The sequence below is a fragment of the Sphaerodactylus townsendi genome, linkage group LG04 (genome assembly GCF_021028975.2).
Source record: "Sphaerodactylus townsendi isolate TG3544 linkage group LG04, MPM_Stown_v2.3, whole genome shotgun sequence".
Classification (NCBI taxonomy): domain Eukaryota; kingdom Metazoa; phylum Chordata; class Lepidosauria; order Squamata; family Sphaerodactylidae; genus Sphaerodactylus; species Sphaerodactylus townsendi.
In genome coordinates, this window is record NC_059428.1 from 3,711,538 (window position 1) to 3,726,988 (window position 15,451).

At 49.3% G+C, this 15,451-nt stretch overlaps 1 protein-coding gene across 1 annotated transcript in view; it reads left to right on the plus strand.

Moving 5' to 3' along the window:
* Nucleotides 1-15,451, plus strand: part of ARHGEF17 (Rho guanine nucleotide exchange factor 17) — a 78,798-nt gene that overhangs the window by 30,623 nt on the left and 32,724 nt on the right. Inside the window, exons 6-8 of the mRNA XM_048493031.1 lie at nt 6,574-6,750; nt 9,000-9,050; nt 12,803-12,912. Coding sequence (XP_048348988.1) covers nt 6,574-6,750; nt 9,000-9,050; nt 12,803-12,912 — 338 coding nt within the window. The remainder of the gene's footprint in view (nt 1-6,573; nt 6,751-8,999; nt 9,051-12,802; nt 12,913-15,451) is intronic.

Below are 15,451 nucleotides of genomic sequence, written 5' to 3' on the forward strand. Positions count from 1 at the left end.
CTGCAGCTCGACCCTATTTGGTTGGTTGGTTGAACTGAAAGATCGAGGCATAGATTCGAACTTGGGTCTCCCAAATACTGTTCTTTGTCATGGATATTAGTCTGGGGTAGAGGAGATTGAGGGGGGACATTATTGCTCTCTTGAAGCATTTGAAGGGCAGGGAGCTGATAGCTGCAGGGGATAAGACTCTCAATAAAGCAGTGATGGCGAACCTTTTCGAGACCGAGTGCCCAAATGGCAACCCAAAACCCACTTATTTATCGCAAAGTGCCAACACGGCAATTTAACCTGAATACTGAGGTTTTAGTTTAGAAAAAAACGGTGGGCTCCGAGGCATGCGTTACTCGGGAGTAAGCTTGGTGGTCGTCGGTGGCTTTGCTTTGAAGCAACCGTTCAACTTTTCCAACGGGTGAGTCACGACCCTTGGAGGGTTTACTCAGAAGCAAGCCCCATTGCCGGCAACCGAGCTTACTCCCAGATAAAGGATCGCGCTTTAGTTCTTCGCATGAAAATCAGTGGGGTTTAACAGCGCTCAACAGGGTTACCTACACTGCTTCCCCAAAACTAGGTCTTAGGTTTAATGCAAATAATCGAGCCCAGCCTAGATGGGGGGGGCCCGCGACTCTGTTTGCGCGTGCCCACCGAGAGGGCTCTGAGTGCCACCTCTGGCACCCATGCCATAGGTTCACCACCACTGCAATAATGGGTATAAATTACAGGGAGAAAAGATATCAGGGGCAAAAAATTCCCAGTAAGAGTTGTGCAACAGTGGAATCAGCTGCTATGGGAGGGGGGTGAGCTCTGCCTCGCTGGCAGTCTTCAAGCAACTTGTCAGGGATGCTCTAGTCTAGGCTGATCCTGCTTTGAGCAGGGGGTTGGGCTAGATGGCCTCTGGATCCCCTTCCGACTCTACGATTCTATGAAAAAAGATCCTAGTCAGACACTCTAGCCCAGTGGTGGCAAACCTTTGGCACTCCAGATGTTATGGACTACAATTCCCATCAGCCCCTGCCAGCATGGCCAATTGGCCATGCTGGCAGGGGCTGATGGGAATTGTAGTCCATAACATCTGGAGTGCCAAAGGTTCGCCACCACGGCTCTAGCCTCTGTGCCGCACTGTCTTCCTTCGGACTATGCCCACTGCTTGCTCCCCTCCCCTTCTTGCCTACCCATAATTCCTTGCACCCCTGCCACATGGCTGCCCTGAGCCAAATCCATGCCTTGGTCCATGCCTGATCGAAGAGGGAGTTTGCACCAAGAGACGTTCCGTCCCGTGCCTTTGTTTCCATGAGGATGGGCCTCAAATGGAGAAAGCTCGAGGCAACCAGCCGAGAGGCTTTTTCTCTGATTCAGACCCAAGAGACTTTTTTAAAGCTGTCCAGGCCCTGATACTTTGCAGAGCAAAGCAAAAGGGGGATCGGTTACCTTACCCACGAGGAGGAGGGGCGCGCCAAGGCCAAAGGCTGGGAATCTGCCCCTTTGAAGACGGCAAGAAGCTTCTTTCCCATTGCAGCGATCCCAAGGGACTCGGGGGGCGACGGGGTGGGGTTTACTCCTGTTTTCTGTTTCCATGCTCGACATTCCTCGGTGGAATTGTCATCTTCTTTTCCTGGCCCTGATCCTGTAGCTTGAAAAGCTGCCTGACGTGGAGCAGAGATTTCCCACCCACCCCCAGAATGGATACCAGCTATAGGAAATCTGAGAGCCAGTGTAATATAGTGGCTAAGAGCAGTGGGCTGTAATCAGGAGAACTGGGTTCGATTCCCCACTCTTCCACTTGAGCGGCAAACTAATCTAGAAAACCAGGTTCGATCATCCACTCTTCCACTTGAGTGGCAATCTCTAAAGAACCGGGTTCGATTCCCCACTCTTCCACTTGAGTGGCAATCTCTAAAGAACCGGGTTCGATTCTCCACTCTTCCACTTGAATGGCAATCTCTAAAGAACCGGGTTCGATTCCCCACTCTTCCACTTGAGTGGCAATCTCTAAAGAACCGGGTTCGATTCCCCACTGGCAATCTCTAAAGAACCGGGTTCGATCCTCCACTCTTCCACTTGAGTGGCAATCTCTAAAGAACCGGGTTCGATCCTCCACTCTTCCACTTGAGTGGCAATCTCTAAAGAACCGGGTTCGATTCCCCACTCTTCCAAATTAGCGACAGACCGTTATTAGAATAGGTCACTGTTGTACCTTCAGTCAGATCCACCCGCCTTTTTCTGCTGCTGCGTTATTTACCAAGAATGCTGGGTTTGGGAGATTTACCACTAACTGTCAGCAACTGTCTTTCATTCCCCTCGGGGACTCTTAGGAGTTACCAGTAAATGCCAACATCGACCAGATTTCTGACATTTACTGTAAAACAGTCATGTCTGATGTAGGGTTTTATGAACCCAGCTCCTCCAGTGGTTGGGAAATCGGCCGGGAGGTAGCGAGGGTGGGTGGGGGGGTGGAGAGAAGTTTCCGGCCAGAAATGTTTGTTTAGTTAAGAGACGGATCCCAGAACGACAGGAGGAAAGCAGAAGAGGGAGCTACACAGAGCTCTTGAGAAAAACCAGAGCAGGCTCTGGCCGGAACCTGATGTACAGTAGCGGACCATTAGGGGCCTGCAAAAGTACTAGCGTACGTGCGGTGGTGTGGGGGAGAATTGTCAGAAGAGCCCCCGCAGGTCTTCCTTTCGGACTCTGGATAACAGTCGCAGAGCGAACACCTCGCCGTAGTCCCCGGCAATGCCTGGGTTACGTTCTGATTGATGTTCTCCACGTGCCACGGGAGCTGGCATTAAATTATGCCGATTATCCAGGGCTGGCCAATTAACAGCCAGTTTTATTTGCTTTTTGGGTGACAAATGACCCTAGAGCGTCTAATAGGAAAGTCTCAGGGGCTCTGCTGCCCGGCGTGGATTCCCTTCTGCGTCGAGGGCCTTTCAGGTTTCCCAGAAAGCAATTTCCCTGGCACCCGTAAGGACAGGAGGCAGTGTGTGGTCCCTTCTCTATGTCTGTTGCAGGGACGGCTGGGGGGAAGAAGAAGAAGGAGGAGGAGGAGGAGGAGGAGGAGTTTGGATTTATATCCCCCCTTTCTCTCCTGTAGGAGACTCAAAGGGGCTCACAATCTCCTTTCCCCCCCCCCCTCACAACAAACACCCTGTGAGGTAGGTGGGGCTGAGAGAGCTCCGAAGAACTGTAACTAGCCCAAGGTCACCCAGCTGGCGTGCGTTGGAGTGCACAAGCTAATCTAGTCCCCCAGATAATCCTCCACAGCTCAAGTGGCAGAGCGGGGAATTAAATAAATCCAGTTCTCCAGATTAGAGTGCACCTGCTCTTAACCACTACACCACACTGGCTCTTTAACTGGCACAAGGTCACCCAGTGATTATCAATTGCAGATTCCAACCTGGGTTGTTTTAATCCTCATCCAACACTCCAACCCCTACATAGCGTTCTCGTATCGTGTGGTTCTCTGGTCCTGCTGTCTCCTAGACCAGTGATGGCGAACCTTTTGGAGACCGAGTGCCCAAATTGCAACCCAAAACCCACTTATTTATCGCAAAGTGCCAACACGGCAATTTAACCTGAATACTGAGGTTTTAGTTTAGAAAAAATGGTTGGCTCTGAGGTGTGCGCTACTCGGGAGTAAGCTTGGTGGTAGTCGGTGGCTTTTCTTTGAAGCAACCGTGCAACTCTTCCAACGGGTGAATCACGACCCTAGGAGGGTTTACTCAGAAGCAAGCCCCATTGCCAGCAACCAAGCTTACTCCCAGGTAAAGGATCACGCTTTAGTTCTTCGTGTGAAATCAGTGGGGTTTAACAGCGCTTAACAGGGTTACCTACACTGCTTCCCCAAAACTCGGTCTTAGGTTTAATGCTAATAATTGAGCCCAGTGGCCCAGGCCAGCTTAGATGGGGGGAAGGGGGCTCTGTTTGCGCGTGCCCACAGAGAGGGCTCTGAGTGCCACCTCTGGCACCCGTGCCATAGGTTCGCCACCACTGTCCTAGACACTCTAAATTTCTACATGCAGGGATTTTAAAAAAAAATCATTAACGTAAGGCCCCGCCCAGATGCAGGCTTGCCCTCTCAGTGAGCATCAGGGCTTTTTATGTATAAAACAAGGAGTTTCATGTCCCACGCACGCAGCCGTGACTCACCACTTGGCGTGCAAGCCACGACGGAGCATCTTTTTGAACCGCCGCCAGCGTTCCTTCCATGCTGGGGAATGAATAAATAACAAGTCACTGAGCACTGACAGCCAGGCCCGGGAGAAAGTGATAGAGGAAAGGCAGAAAACATATTGTCGAAGGCTTTCACGGCCGGAATCACCGGGGTGTCGTGCTGTTTCCGGGCTGTACGGCTGTGTTCTAGCAGCATTTTCTCCGGCAGGCAAAATGTCAGAGGCAGAGCCGGGTGTCATCTGTGTATTGGGGATGCCCCGCCCCCAAACCTCTGGATTACCTCTCCCAGCAGTCTCTTTCCCCTACTAGATCCAATGTGCCCCCTTCCACCATACTACAAGGTTGGCCATTCAAAATCCCATTTCAGGACTGCGCCTGCATGTGAGATTTGAATGCTGTCGAGATAGTGGGCCACACCTTAAGAACATAAGAACTAGCCTGCTGGATCAGACCAGAGTCCATCTAGTCCAGCCCTCTGCTGCTCGCAGTGGCCCACCAGGTGCCTTTGGGAGCTCACAGGCAGGAGGTGAAAGCAGTGGCCTTCTACTGCTGCTGCTGCTGCTCCCGAGCACCTGGTCTGCTCAGGCCTTTGCAATCTCAGATCAAGGAGGATCAAGATGGGTAGCCAGAGATCGACTTCTCCTCCATAAATCTGTCCAAGGCCCTTTTAAAACCTTGTTTTATTGTCCTAGTTTTGTATCTTTAAGAATTAACTTCTACCGGTACTAGACAGAAAACCATGTTGTTAGGATTTGCAAAAAATGTTTACCTGCTAAATAATAATAATAATAACTATAATGTAACTTTGACAGAAGCCAAATTACTATCATTTGCAATTAAGAAGTGTGACTAATGCTTTTTGAGATGACGATGAGTCTGACCATTATCATTGGTCGTCTTGTTGCTGTTTTCTGACCTGCAACTGAGTGATGTAACTTTATAATTAATGCCTAATAAAGGTTGACTGATTGGACTGAGGCTGTCAGGGGGTGGGTCTCCAAGGTCTCAGATAGAGGTCTTCTTCCACACCTATTGAGTCAGCAGTGTGATGCAACAGCCAAGAAAGCCAATGTGATTCTGGGCCAAATCAACAGGAGAGTAGTGTCTGGGGATCAGCGGGATGGCGAACCTTTTCGAGACCGAGTGCCCAAATTGCAACCCAAAACCCACTTATTTATCGCAAAGTGCCAACACAGCAGTTTAACCTGAATATTGAGGTTTTAGTTTAGAAAAATGGTTGGTTTCCTCGAGGTGCGCGCTACCTCGGGAGTAAGCTTTGCGGTAGCCTGCGGCTTTGCTTTGAAGCAACTGCGTAAACCTTCCTTAACGGGTGAATCACTTAATCTCTAGGAGGGCTTCTTACTCCAGAAGCAAGTTTCTCCCATTGCCAGCGCAAACCAAGCTTTACTCCCAGGTAAAGCGATCACGCTTTGGTTCTTCGCGGTGAAAATCAGTGGGGCTTAACAGCTTTAAATATGTGGGTTACCTACACTGCTTCCCCAAAAAAACTCCGTCTTAGGTTTAATGCTAATAATTGAGTTTCTCCAGTGGCCCAGGTGTGGGCCAGCTTTAGATGTGTGTTGGGGGGAAGGGGACTCTGTTTGCGTGTGCCCACAGAGAGGGCTCTGAGTGCCACCTCTGGCACCCGTGCCATAGGTTCGCCATCACTGGTCTAGATCAAGGGATGTAATTGTACCTCTCTATTCTGCATTGGTTAGACCTCACCTGGAATATTGTGTATAGTTCTGGGGACCACAATTCAAGAAAGATATTGACAAGCTGGAATGGGTCCAGAGGAGGGCAACAAAAATTATCAATGGTCTGGAATCCATGCCCTACAAAGAGAGACTCAGGGAGCTGGGGATGTTTAGTTTGATTAAGAGAAGGTGAAGAGGTGACATGATAGCCATGTTTAGATATTTGAAGGGATGTCATGTTGGTGAGGGAGCAAACTTGTTTATTGCTGCTCCAGAGATCAAGACCAGGAGTCATGGATTCAAGGTGAAGGAGAAGAGATTCCACCAAAACATTAGGAAGAACTTCCTGACCATCAGGGCTGTTCCACAGTGGAATGCACTGCCTCGGAGTGTGGTGGAGTCTCCTTCTTTGGAGGTTTTTAAAGAGAGGCTGGATGGCCATCTCACAGCAGTGCTTTGATTGTGTGTTCCTGCATGTCAGGGGGTTGGACTGGATGGCCCTTGGGGGTCTCTTCCAACTCTATGATTCTATTACAGGTACCTTTTACTGAACAGGAGATGCCAGAGATGAATCCTGTCACCCGCTACACACTAAGCAAGAAAGCTGCCTTTGAGCTGTGACCCATCCTGTGTTGTGAAAGCCGTTTGGCACACCGTTCCTAACGTGCACCCCGGGCGCTCTAATCCCCGCTGTTATTTCTCCCAACAGGACCTCCTGAAGCACACTCCGGAGGAACACCCCGATCACCCGTTCTTGATAGAAGCCCAACGGAGCATCAAGCAAGTTGCCGAAAGTATCAACAAGGGCATGAGGAGCGCCGAGGAGGTGGAACGGAACGCCCGGATCGTCCAGGAGATTGAGTCGCACATAGAAGGAATGGAAGATGTAGGTTTTTCTCCCAAGCCCCCCGCCCGAGAGCTTGGCTAACTGTCACGACCCCAGACTTGACCAATGAAGGAATCAGTACTTGGAAGCAGAATTCTCATTTATTGGTGGCAAGCAGAGGAATGTTTTTGGCTTGTATGGTCAGAATTGAGCACATTAAAACAGGCAAAGTGTTATATCCCCCAGCACAGATACATCATGCCCAAAACCCACCCTTCTCTCCCCTAAGGTGGGAAGAAGAAGAAGAAGAGTTTGGATTTATATCCCCCTTTCTCTCCTCAGGAGACTCAAAGGGGCTTACAATCTCATTGCCCTCCCCCCCTCACAACAAACACCCTGTGAGGTAGGTGGGACTGAGAGAGCTCCGAGAAGCTGTGACTAGCCCAAGGTCACCCAGATCTTCTTTAATAATCCCAGATCTTCTTTAATAATCATTCAGTAGACAGAGATATGGCAGTAAGCATCCAGTAGACAGAAATATGGCAGGACCCAGGCTGAGACATTGGAGGGTCATGACACTTGCACAGCCTGATCTGTTTGTTGTGTGTGCACAAATATGTGCACAAAGCGAGGTTTTATTCCCAAAAGCTTCTTCCTGAAAATCTTGTTGGTTCTTCAGGCATCAACAGGCTGGAACCTTCTCTTCAGCTGCAGACCGACATGGGCAAATGGAAGGAGCAGAGGAAACAACAGGGGATACAGATCCTCGGAGGACCCTGGTCAAGGACCGCTTGGCATATTCAGGGCCAGGGATCACCAGCCTGTTGGGTCTGGTCAAGCACAGAGCTCTTGGTGGGATATAATAGGAGAGGCGTCTCACAGATACAATGGTTCCAGACCATTTAGGATCCCAGAGGTCAACTCCAAAACCTTGAACCTGATCCGGAATTCAGTCTGGAGTCAGTGCAGCTGGCAAAGTGTAGTGGTTAAGAGCAGTGGCGTAGTGGTTAAGAGCAGGTGGATTCTAAACTGGAGAACCGGGTTTGCTTTCACATTCCTCCACCTGAGTGGCAGAGGCTTATCTGGTGAACCAGATGTGTTTCTCCACCCCTACATTCCTGCTGGGTGACCTTGGGCTAGTCACAGTTCTCTCAGGACTCTCTCAGCCCCACCTACCTCACAAAGTGTCTAATGAGGGGAGAGGAAGGGAAGGGAGCTTGTAAGCCACCTTGAGTCTCCTTATAGGAGAGAAAGGCAGGGTATAAATCTAAAACTCTTCTTCAGAGGAAGTGATCTTGGTGGTAGGGAGATCAGGGAATCCAACCAGAGGTGGGATCCAGCAGGTTCTCACCAGTTCCCGAGAGTGGGTTACTAATTATTTGTGTGTGCCGAGAGGGGGTTACTAATTGGGTTCCATTAGGTCCCAAAATCATAAAGTCTTGTTGTTTCCTATGTGGCTGGTTAGCAAAGGTAGAAAACGGGATCATTCTCCCTGTTGGGCTGTTTTAAAAGCATGTTTTAGAAATATGGTCAAGTTCCTTATTTAAGGAAAGTCTCCTTCTTTTGATTTCTAGAAACAAAATTAAGTATTGGAAAGTATTAAGTATTTGACAGGCAGTCAATTAGAGGAGAAGTAGTTGTTTCTGTTGGCAGCAGACGATAGGACTTGCTAGAATGAGTTTAAATGATGGACAGAAAGAGACCAGCTGGAAATTAGGAACTTTTTTTTTAACAGTAAGAGTTCTTTACAGTAACAGAGAAATTATTAATGCCCCGCCCCCAGAATGCCCGGCCACGCCCCCGTCGTGCCCCGCCCAGCCCCATTGGCGCTACGCCACTGTTTGAACCCCACCATCATGGGAACCTGTTACTAAAATGTTTGGATCCCACCACTGAGTCCAACTCACTAAACCACTCTGCACCAGCAGCTATCGATACAAAAGTACGAATCACTGTTCGTATGTAAGCCTGACACAATCACCGCTCAAGTGCAAATATCAACACAGCAACGTTTCGAACAGGTAATCATTACAATGTTCTGATCAACAGATAACGACCTCCGTGGTGTAAAACACACCAGAATAAACTTTGTGTTGACAGATACTCCTGAAGTAACCAATAGCTGAACAGTTTAATTCTGTGGGTTCTTCATCAAAGCCCAAATACCTATATAATAAATTCAAAATTATTTCCATAATAAAGTAACGACGTAAAACAATATTTGGTTGTGGAAATTCTGAAGCAAGCGTTACATTACCAGTCAAGCCTTTGGCAGCATCTCTAACCGGACTCCTTTTTTTCCTCTCTAGCTCCAGGCCCCGCTGCGGAGGTTCCTACGCCAAGAGATGGTGGTGGAAATGGTAAGTATGACTCAATTGGTCTACTGAGAGGCAGCGTGGTGTAGTGGTTTAAGATCGGCAGAGTCTAATCTGGAGAACCAAGTTTGATTTTCCACTCCTTCACATGACTCTTATCCGGTGAACTGGATTTGTTTCCCCGCTCCTGCACATGAAGCCTGCTGGATGATTTTGGGCCAGTCACAGTTCTCTCAGATCTCTCTCAGCCTCACCTGCTTCAGAAGGTGTCTGTTGTAGGGAGAGGAAGGGAAAGGAGTTTGCCCACTGCTTTGAAACTCCTTAAAGGCAGGGAAAAGTGGGATGTAAATCCAAACTCCAATTCTCTATCAATGCAAATTGCAGCCAATGAAAAGTGTAGCTGAAAAGAACCCGAGTCGTCAGAGACGATTTCGTTCCTGGGTGTCAATCGGCACAGTTACAATGAAGCACAATCGGTGCAGAGGGGCAGGGCTGGCATCAACGTACTCTGAGATGGGGCCGCCTCCATGGCCCGGTGCATTTGGTGGGGCCCGGTGCTACCAATCCCCCATCCTGCTGAGTACCCTTCTCCCATCTGCTCACAAGTGCTCCAGCGTAGTGTAGAAGAAGAAGAAGAAGAAGAAGAAGAGGAGGAGGAGGAGGAGGAGTTTGGATTTATATTCCCCCTGTCTCTCCTGCAGGAGACTCAAAGGGGCTGACAATCTCCTTGCCCTTCCCCCCTCACAACAAACACCCTGTGAGGTAGGTGGGGCTGAGAGAGCTCCGAGAAGCTGTGACTAGCCCAAGGTCACCCAGCTGGCGTATGTGGGAGTGCACAGGCTAATCTGAATTCCCCAGATAAGCCTCCACAGCTCAGGTGGCAGAGCGGAGAATCAAACCCGGTTCCTCCAGATTAGATACATGAGCTCTTAACCTCCTACGCCACTGCTGCTTCTAGTGGATAATAGTGGTGTAGTGGTTAAGAGCAGGTGGATTCTAATCTGGAGAACTGTTTGATTCCCCTCTCCTCCACTTGAGTTTCCGCGCTCCGACATTCCTGCTGGGTGACCTTGGGCTAGTCACAGTTCTCTCAGAACTCTCTCAGCCCCACCTGCCTCGCAAGGTGTCTGTTGTGGGGAGGAGAAGGAAAAGCAAATCGCCTTTTTTCCTTCATCCCACCCATAGCCAAACATCTGCATTTTAGGGGGTGCAGTGCGGGGGGGGGGGGCTGTACCACGCCCCCCTTCCCCCTCCCTCCCTCAATAGGATGCAATTAGCTCCTGGCGCAGCAAAAGGAAGATAACAATCCAAATTCCTGCAGCTGAGCGCGTGGCGCCAGGTGTTTCCATGACGACCGGAGAGCCGAGAAGGCAAATACATGAACCCTCTTCTATCCGAAGGCCTCTTCGTCATCCTTCCCGGCTCACACTGGATTTTCAAGGGGCTGCAGTTGTCAGCACTATCTGCACTCCCTCCCCCCCGACCCGCATGCACGCACAGATGCACGCATGCACCACCAGCTACACCAATCCTGCCCTTCACTGAGTGTTTTGTGACCCAGTTTTAGGGCACTCAGTTGCAGAGTTGCAGCAGGGGGTTAAGATGGCCGAGGTTTTCATGCCATGTAACTGCAGAGGGGGACATTAAAGCCCCGTTAATCGGCGACCACCTCACTGTTCATAGAGCATGCGGTCCTTTGGCTCTTGCCCTCCCAACCAGTAACATGGATTTGAGCTCAGTTAAATGCATCCGGTTTATTTTTGCATTTGCTAGGTGGTTAGCTGGGTTTATTACCTGATAATTGTGCACTAAGCAAGCAAATACGCTCCTCCGACTGGCAAACACACGCATCCTGACGAGATTACAGACTACTTTCCAGGGGTGTAACGAGGCAAACTGGAGCCCTGGGCAAAACCTGAGTTGGATGCCCCCGCCCCCCATGGGCGGCCACCCCACCACGACCAAAAATTTCATTGGTGCCTGCAGGGGGTGCATTTTTAGACATATCGCCATCAAAATTTCAGTGTATCATCAGGAGACTGTCCTTATGCTACCCCCCAAGTTTGGTGCAGTTTGGTTCAGGGAGGCCAAAGTTATGGACCCTACAAAGGGTAGCCCCCATCTCCTTAGCTCCCATTGGAAAGAATGGGGGATGGGGCACCCCCTTTGAGGGTCCATAACTTTTGCCCCCCTGAACCAAACTGCACCAGACTTGGGGAGTGCCATCAGAACAGTCTCCAGATGATAACCTGAAATTTTGGTGCCGATATGTCCAAATATGCGCCCCCTGCAGGAACATCCCAGAAATTTGCCCAAGAATCTTTGTTCTGCATTGAGTTTTCTGCATTGCTGTCAATGGGGGTTGCAGGCTGCCCGGGGGGGGGGGCATTTCTGAAGGCACAGTCTCAAAACTTTCAGGGTCTCATCAGGAGACTGCCCTAATGATACTCCCCAGGTTTGGTGCAGTTTGGTTCAGGGGGGCCAAAGTTATGGACCCTCAAAGGTGTAGCCCCCATCTCCTATTAGCTCCCATTGGAAACAATGGGGGATGGGGCACCCCCTTTGGGAGTCCATAACTTTGGACTCCCTGAACCAAACTGCACCAAACTTGGGAGGTAGCATAAGGACAGTCTCCTGATGATACGCTGAAATTTTGGTGCTGCTAGCCTAAAAACTGCGCCCCCTGCAGGCCAAAAACGGAAAACCACTAAAAATACCCAAAAACGAACCCTGCATTTTTGGTGCCCCCCACAAGGTGATGCCCTGGGCAGCTGCCCACCTTGCCCAATGGGCATTACGCCCCTGCTACTTGCAAACATGCCAAAAGGGAAGGTTCGGTCATGGAATGTCAACAGTGGTTTAGGATATGGAACCACCATGTAGTTTTCAACGGTGAACACTAATTTGCAAGCCGGGATATCACCAACTAGAAACATGGCGAAAGTTTCGTGTAGACCAAGGCTTTGCAGATTTTTAACTAAACCTAATTCTTCCCTTGTGGCTTTTTTTGCATGGGTATTGGGACAAAAAGCGTCGTTAGGGTTATGCTTGAACCAAAGTTTATATGTCTCTACCCGCTCTTCCATTTGTTAGAGGTGGCTTACATGCTCTCATTTATTTATTCCACCTGCCCTGCAAGGTGTTCAGGGGTTCTGTGAGGAGCAGCAGTGGCATAGTGGTTAAGAGCAGGTGCACTCTAATCTGGAAAACCAGGTTTGATTCCCTGCTCTGCCACTTGAGCTGCGGAGGCTTATCTGGTGAACCAGATTAGCTTGGGCACTCCAACACATGCCAGCTGGGTGACCTTGAGTTAGTCACAGTTTTTCAGAGCTCTCTCAGCCCCACCCACCTCACAGGGGGGGGAGAGAAAGGAGATTGTAAGTCCCTTTGAGTCTCCCTACTCAAAGGGAGGATATAAATCCAAAATCTTCTTCTTCTTTTACCTTAACAGACAACAATGGCAGGATACAAATAACTTTGTGGGGATTTTTGGATATCCACTCATACACTCTCTCTCTCTCTCTCTCTCTCTCTCTCTCTCACACACACACACACAAAACACACACACACCGTTACCAAGAACCGTTACCAAGCCAGATAAGAGACAGACTGGTACAAGCAGGAATAAAATGCAAACAGTCCTCAAGGCTAATGTATTGTCGAAATGCAAACAGTCCTCAAGGCTGCCCTGAAAATGCTCTGTAGGAAGAAATATGGCAGGACCCCGGCTAAGATATTAGAGGGTCATGACCCTGGTCTCTGTGCGCTTACCCGATGTTTTTGGTATCGCTTTGCAGAAAGCCATAGGTGGCAAGAAGGACCGCTCTCTGTTCCTGTTCACGGACCTCTTGGTTTGCACCACACTGAAGCGGAAGTCGGGGTCCCTGCGGCGAAGTTCCATGAGCCTGTAAGCAAGCCATCTTAAACACATCATTTATTTGTTAAAGGGGGGTTTCCGGAAAACAAAATGTCTTCTTGGATCTTAGAATCATACCGTTGAAAGGCAACCTAGAAGCCATCTAGTCCAACCCTAGAACATCCCCGACAAGTACATCCCCCACTGCTTGAAGACTGCCAGTGAGGGGGAGCTCACCCCCCCCCCCGGCAGCCAATTCCATAGGGAACTACTCACTGTAAAAAATACTTTCCTAATATCCAACTGGTACTTTTCTGTCCATAATTTTAACCCATTATTGTGAGTCTTCTCCTCTGCTGCCAACAGGAACACCTTCTCTAAGGCCGTTTCCACACAGCCACTCTGGGGGTTGGGTCGGCGTACATGACGCCGACCCAACCCCCCCGGGACCATTCGCACGAACGGTCCTGGTAACGAAAGGGAAGACAGCGCCGCGGAGTGCCGTCGTCCAATCGACCTACCTTCTCTGCGACCGTCCGGCGCGTCGCCGAGGCCAGGGGACATGCCCCCCCTGCCCTGTGCGACCGCTCCGGAGTTGCAGGGCAGGGGGGCGTGTCCCCAGGCCTCAGCGACGCGCGGACGGTCACAGAGAAGGTAGGTTGATCAGGCAAAGGGGGGAGGGATGGCGCCTTCCAGCAGCTGCTGTTTGCATGGCAGTGGCTGGAAGCCGCCGTTTTCCAACAACCTCGCTCAGGGAGCGAGGTAGGAAAATGGCGGCTTCGCGCTGCTGTGGAGGAGCAAGGGCGGCGCGGCTGCGAAGCAGCTGCGCCCCCCATGTGAACAGCTCCTTGGGGACGGCGTTTTTGCCGTCCCAAGGGTTCTGTATTTGGCCCATGTGGAAAGGGCCTATGTGACAGCCCTTCAAATACTTAAGGAGAGCCATCGTGTTCACCCACCCTCCTCTTCTCCAGACTGAACATTCCCAAATCCTTCAGCCTTTCCTTGTGGGGCTCGGTCTCCAGGGCCCTGATCCTCCTCATCGCTCTCCTCTGCGCCCGCTCCATTCAGTCCCCATCCTTTTTGAAGTGAGATCTCCCAAACATACTCCTTCAAGTGTGACTTGAGCAATGTGATACGACCCAAAATTTGTTCGTGGTGGTGGCAGCAGACGAGGTTGACACTACCCTCAAAGATACCACTCCCAAGCCGTCAGCTTCTTTTTAAAAAACTTTTTTTAATTTTCAACCAAAATATAAAACAGTTCTTATTACAAAGTTTAAGTAATATTGGATATGGAGGAGAAAGCATACAAAGAAGTAACAAAAACATAATAAAAAAGAAATACAGAAAATTATCATAGGTTCCTCTCTTTTTCGAAAGGAGAGGTGTACAGTATATGGAGACCAAAACAATATTATATAGTATCTTTAACTGCTGCTGCTGTTGTTGTTGTTGTTGTTGTTGTTGTTGTTGTTGTTATTAATTCGATTTGATAAACCGCCCTACCCCCGAAGGGCTCAGGGCGGTGTACAACAGCAAATAACAAGACAATAAAACAAATCGAATAGCCCCAATTAAAACAATACAAAACCTTAAAACTATTAAAACTATAGCAGCAGTAACCTACAAAAAATGAATGATAATAAAAGGCGTCTGGGATCAAACCCCAGTGGACAAACCCTGGGCGGGAGGGGGTAGGCAGATGGTCAGATATATAGCCAGTGCGCGGGCAACAAAAGAGGGGCAGGCTCAGAGCCCCCCCCCCCCCCCAAAAGCCCGGTGGAACAACACAGTTTTGCAGGCCCTGCGGAACTCTCCAAGGTCCCGCAGGGCTCTAACTGCTGGAGGAAGAGCGTTCCACCAGGCAGGGGCCAGGGCAGTAAATGTCCTGGCCCGCGTGGAGGCCAGCTGCATCATGGAGGCGCCGGGGACCACCAGTAGATTCGCCTCCGCTGATCGGAGGGCGCGACTCGGGAATATGGGGTGAGACGGTCCTATTATATTATTATGATATTATAATATTATAACTATTATAACATCCAATTTTAAATCATCTATTTCCCTCTATACTGTCCCCTCCCCTGTGATATTATTGTCGAGGAACAAGTTATAAAACAAAATAAATTTTATTTCTGATCAGAAAGTCTAACAAGGGACTGATTTCCAACCCTGCTTTTTAAACCATGATTGCTTCTTATATTAAGCACCTAGGTGTTCCCGAACTGCAAAGAAGTTTCATGCCGATCAGACATAACGCCCTGCCAACAGATACAATAAAAGACCACGAGAAGAATGTTTACGTTTTTGCCAAGATGGTTCTATAGAATCGTTGGAGCATCTTATATCCTACTGTAGGAATTTAGACCAGGAAAGAAGGGAGTTAATTAATCCTATTTTATATGAATATCGAGGTAGAGACGGGAGGACTCTTATTTCCATATTGGTTGCTGGAACCAATATAAGTGTGATACGTGAGGTTGCTAAATTTGTTTGGATAATTTGTTTGAGCCCTTCGGGGATAGGGTGGTTTATCAAATCGAATATTATAACAACAACAACAACAACAACAACAACAATAATAATAATAATA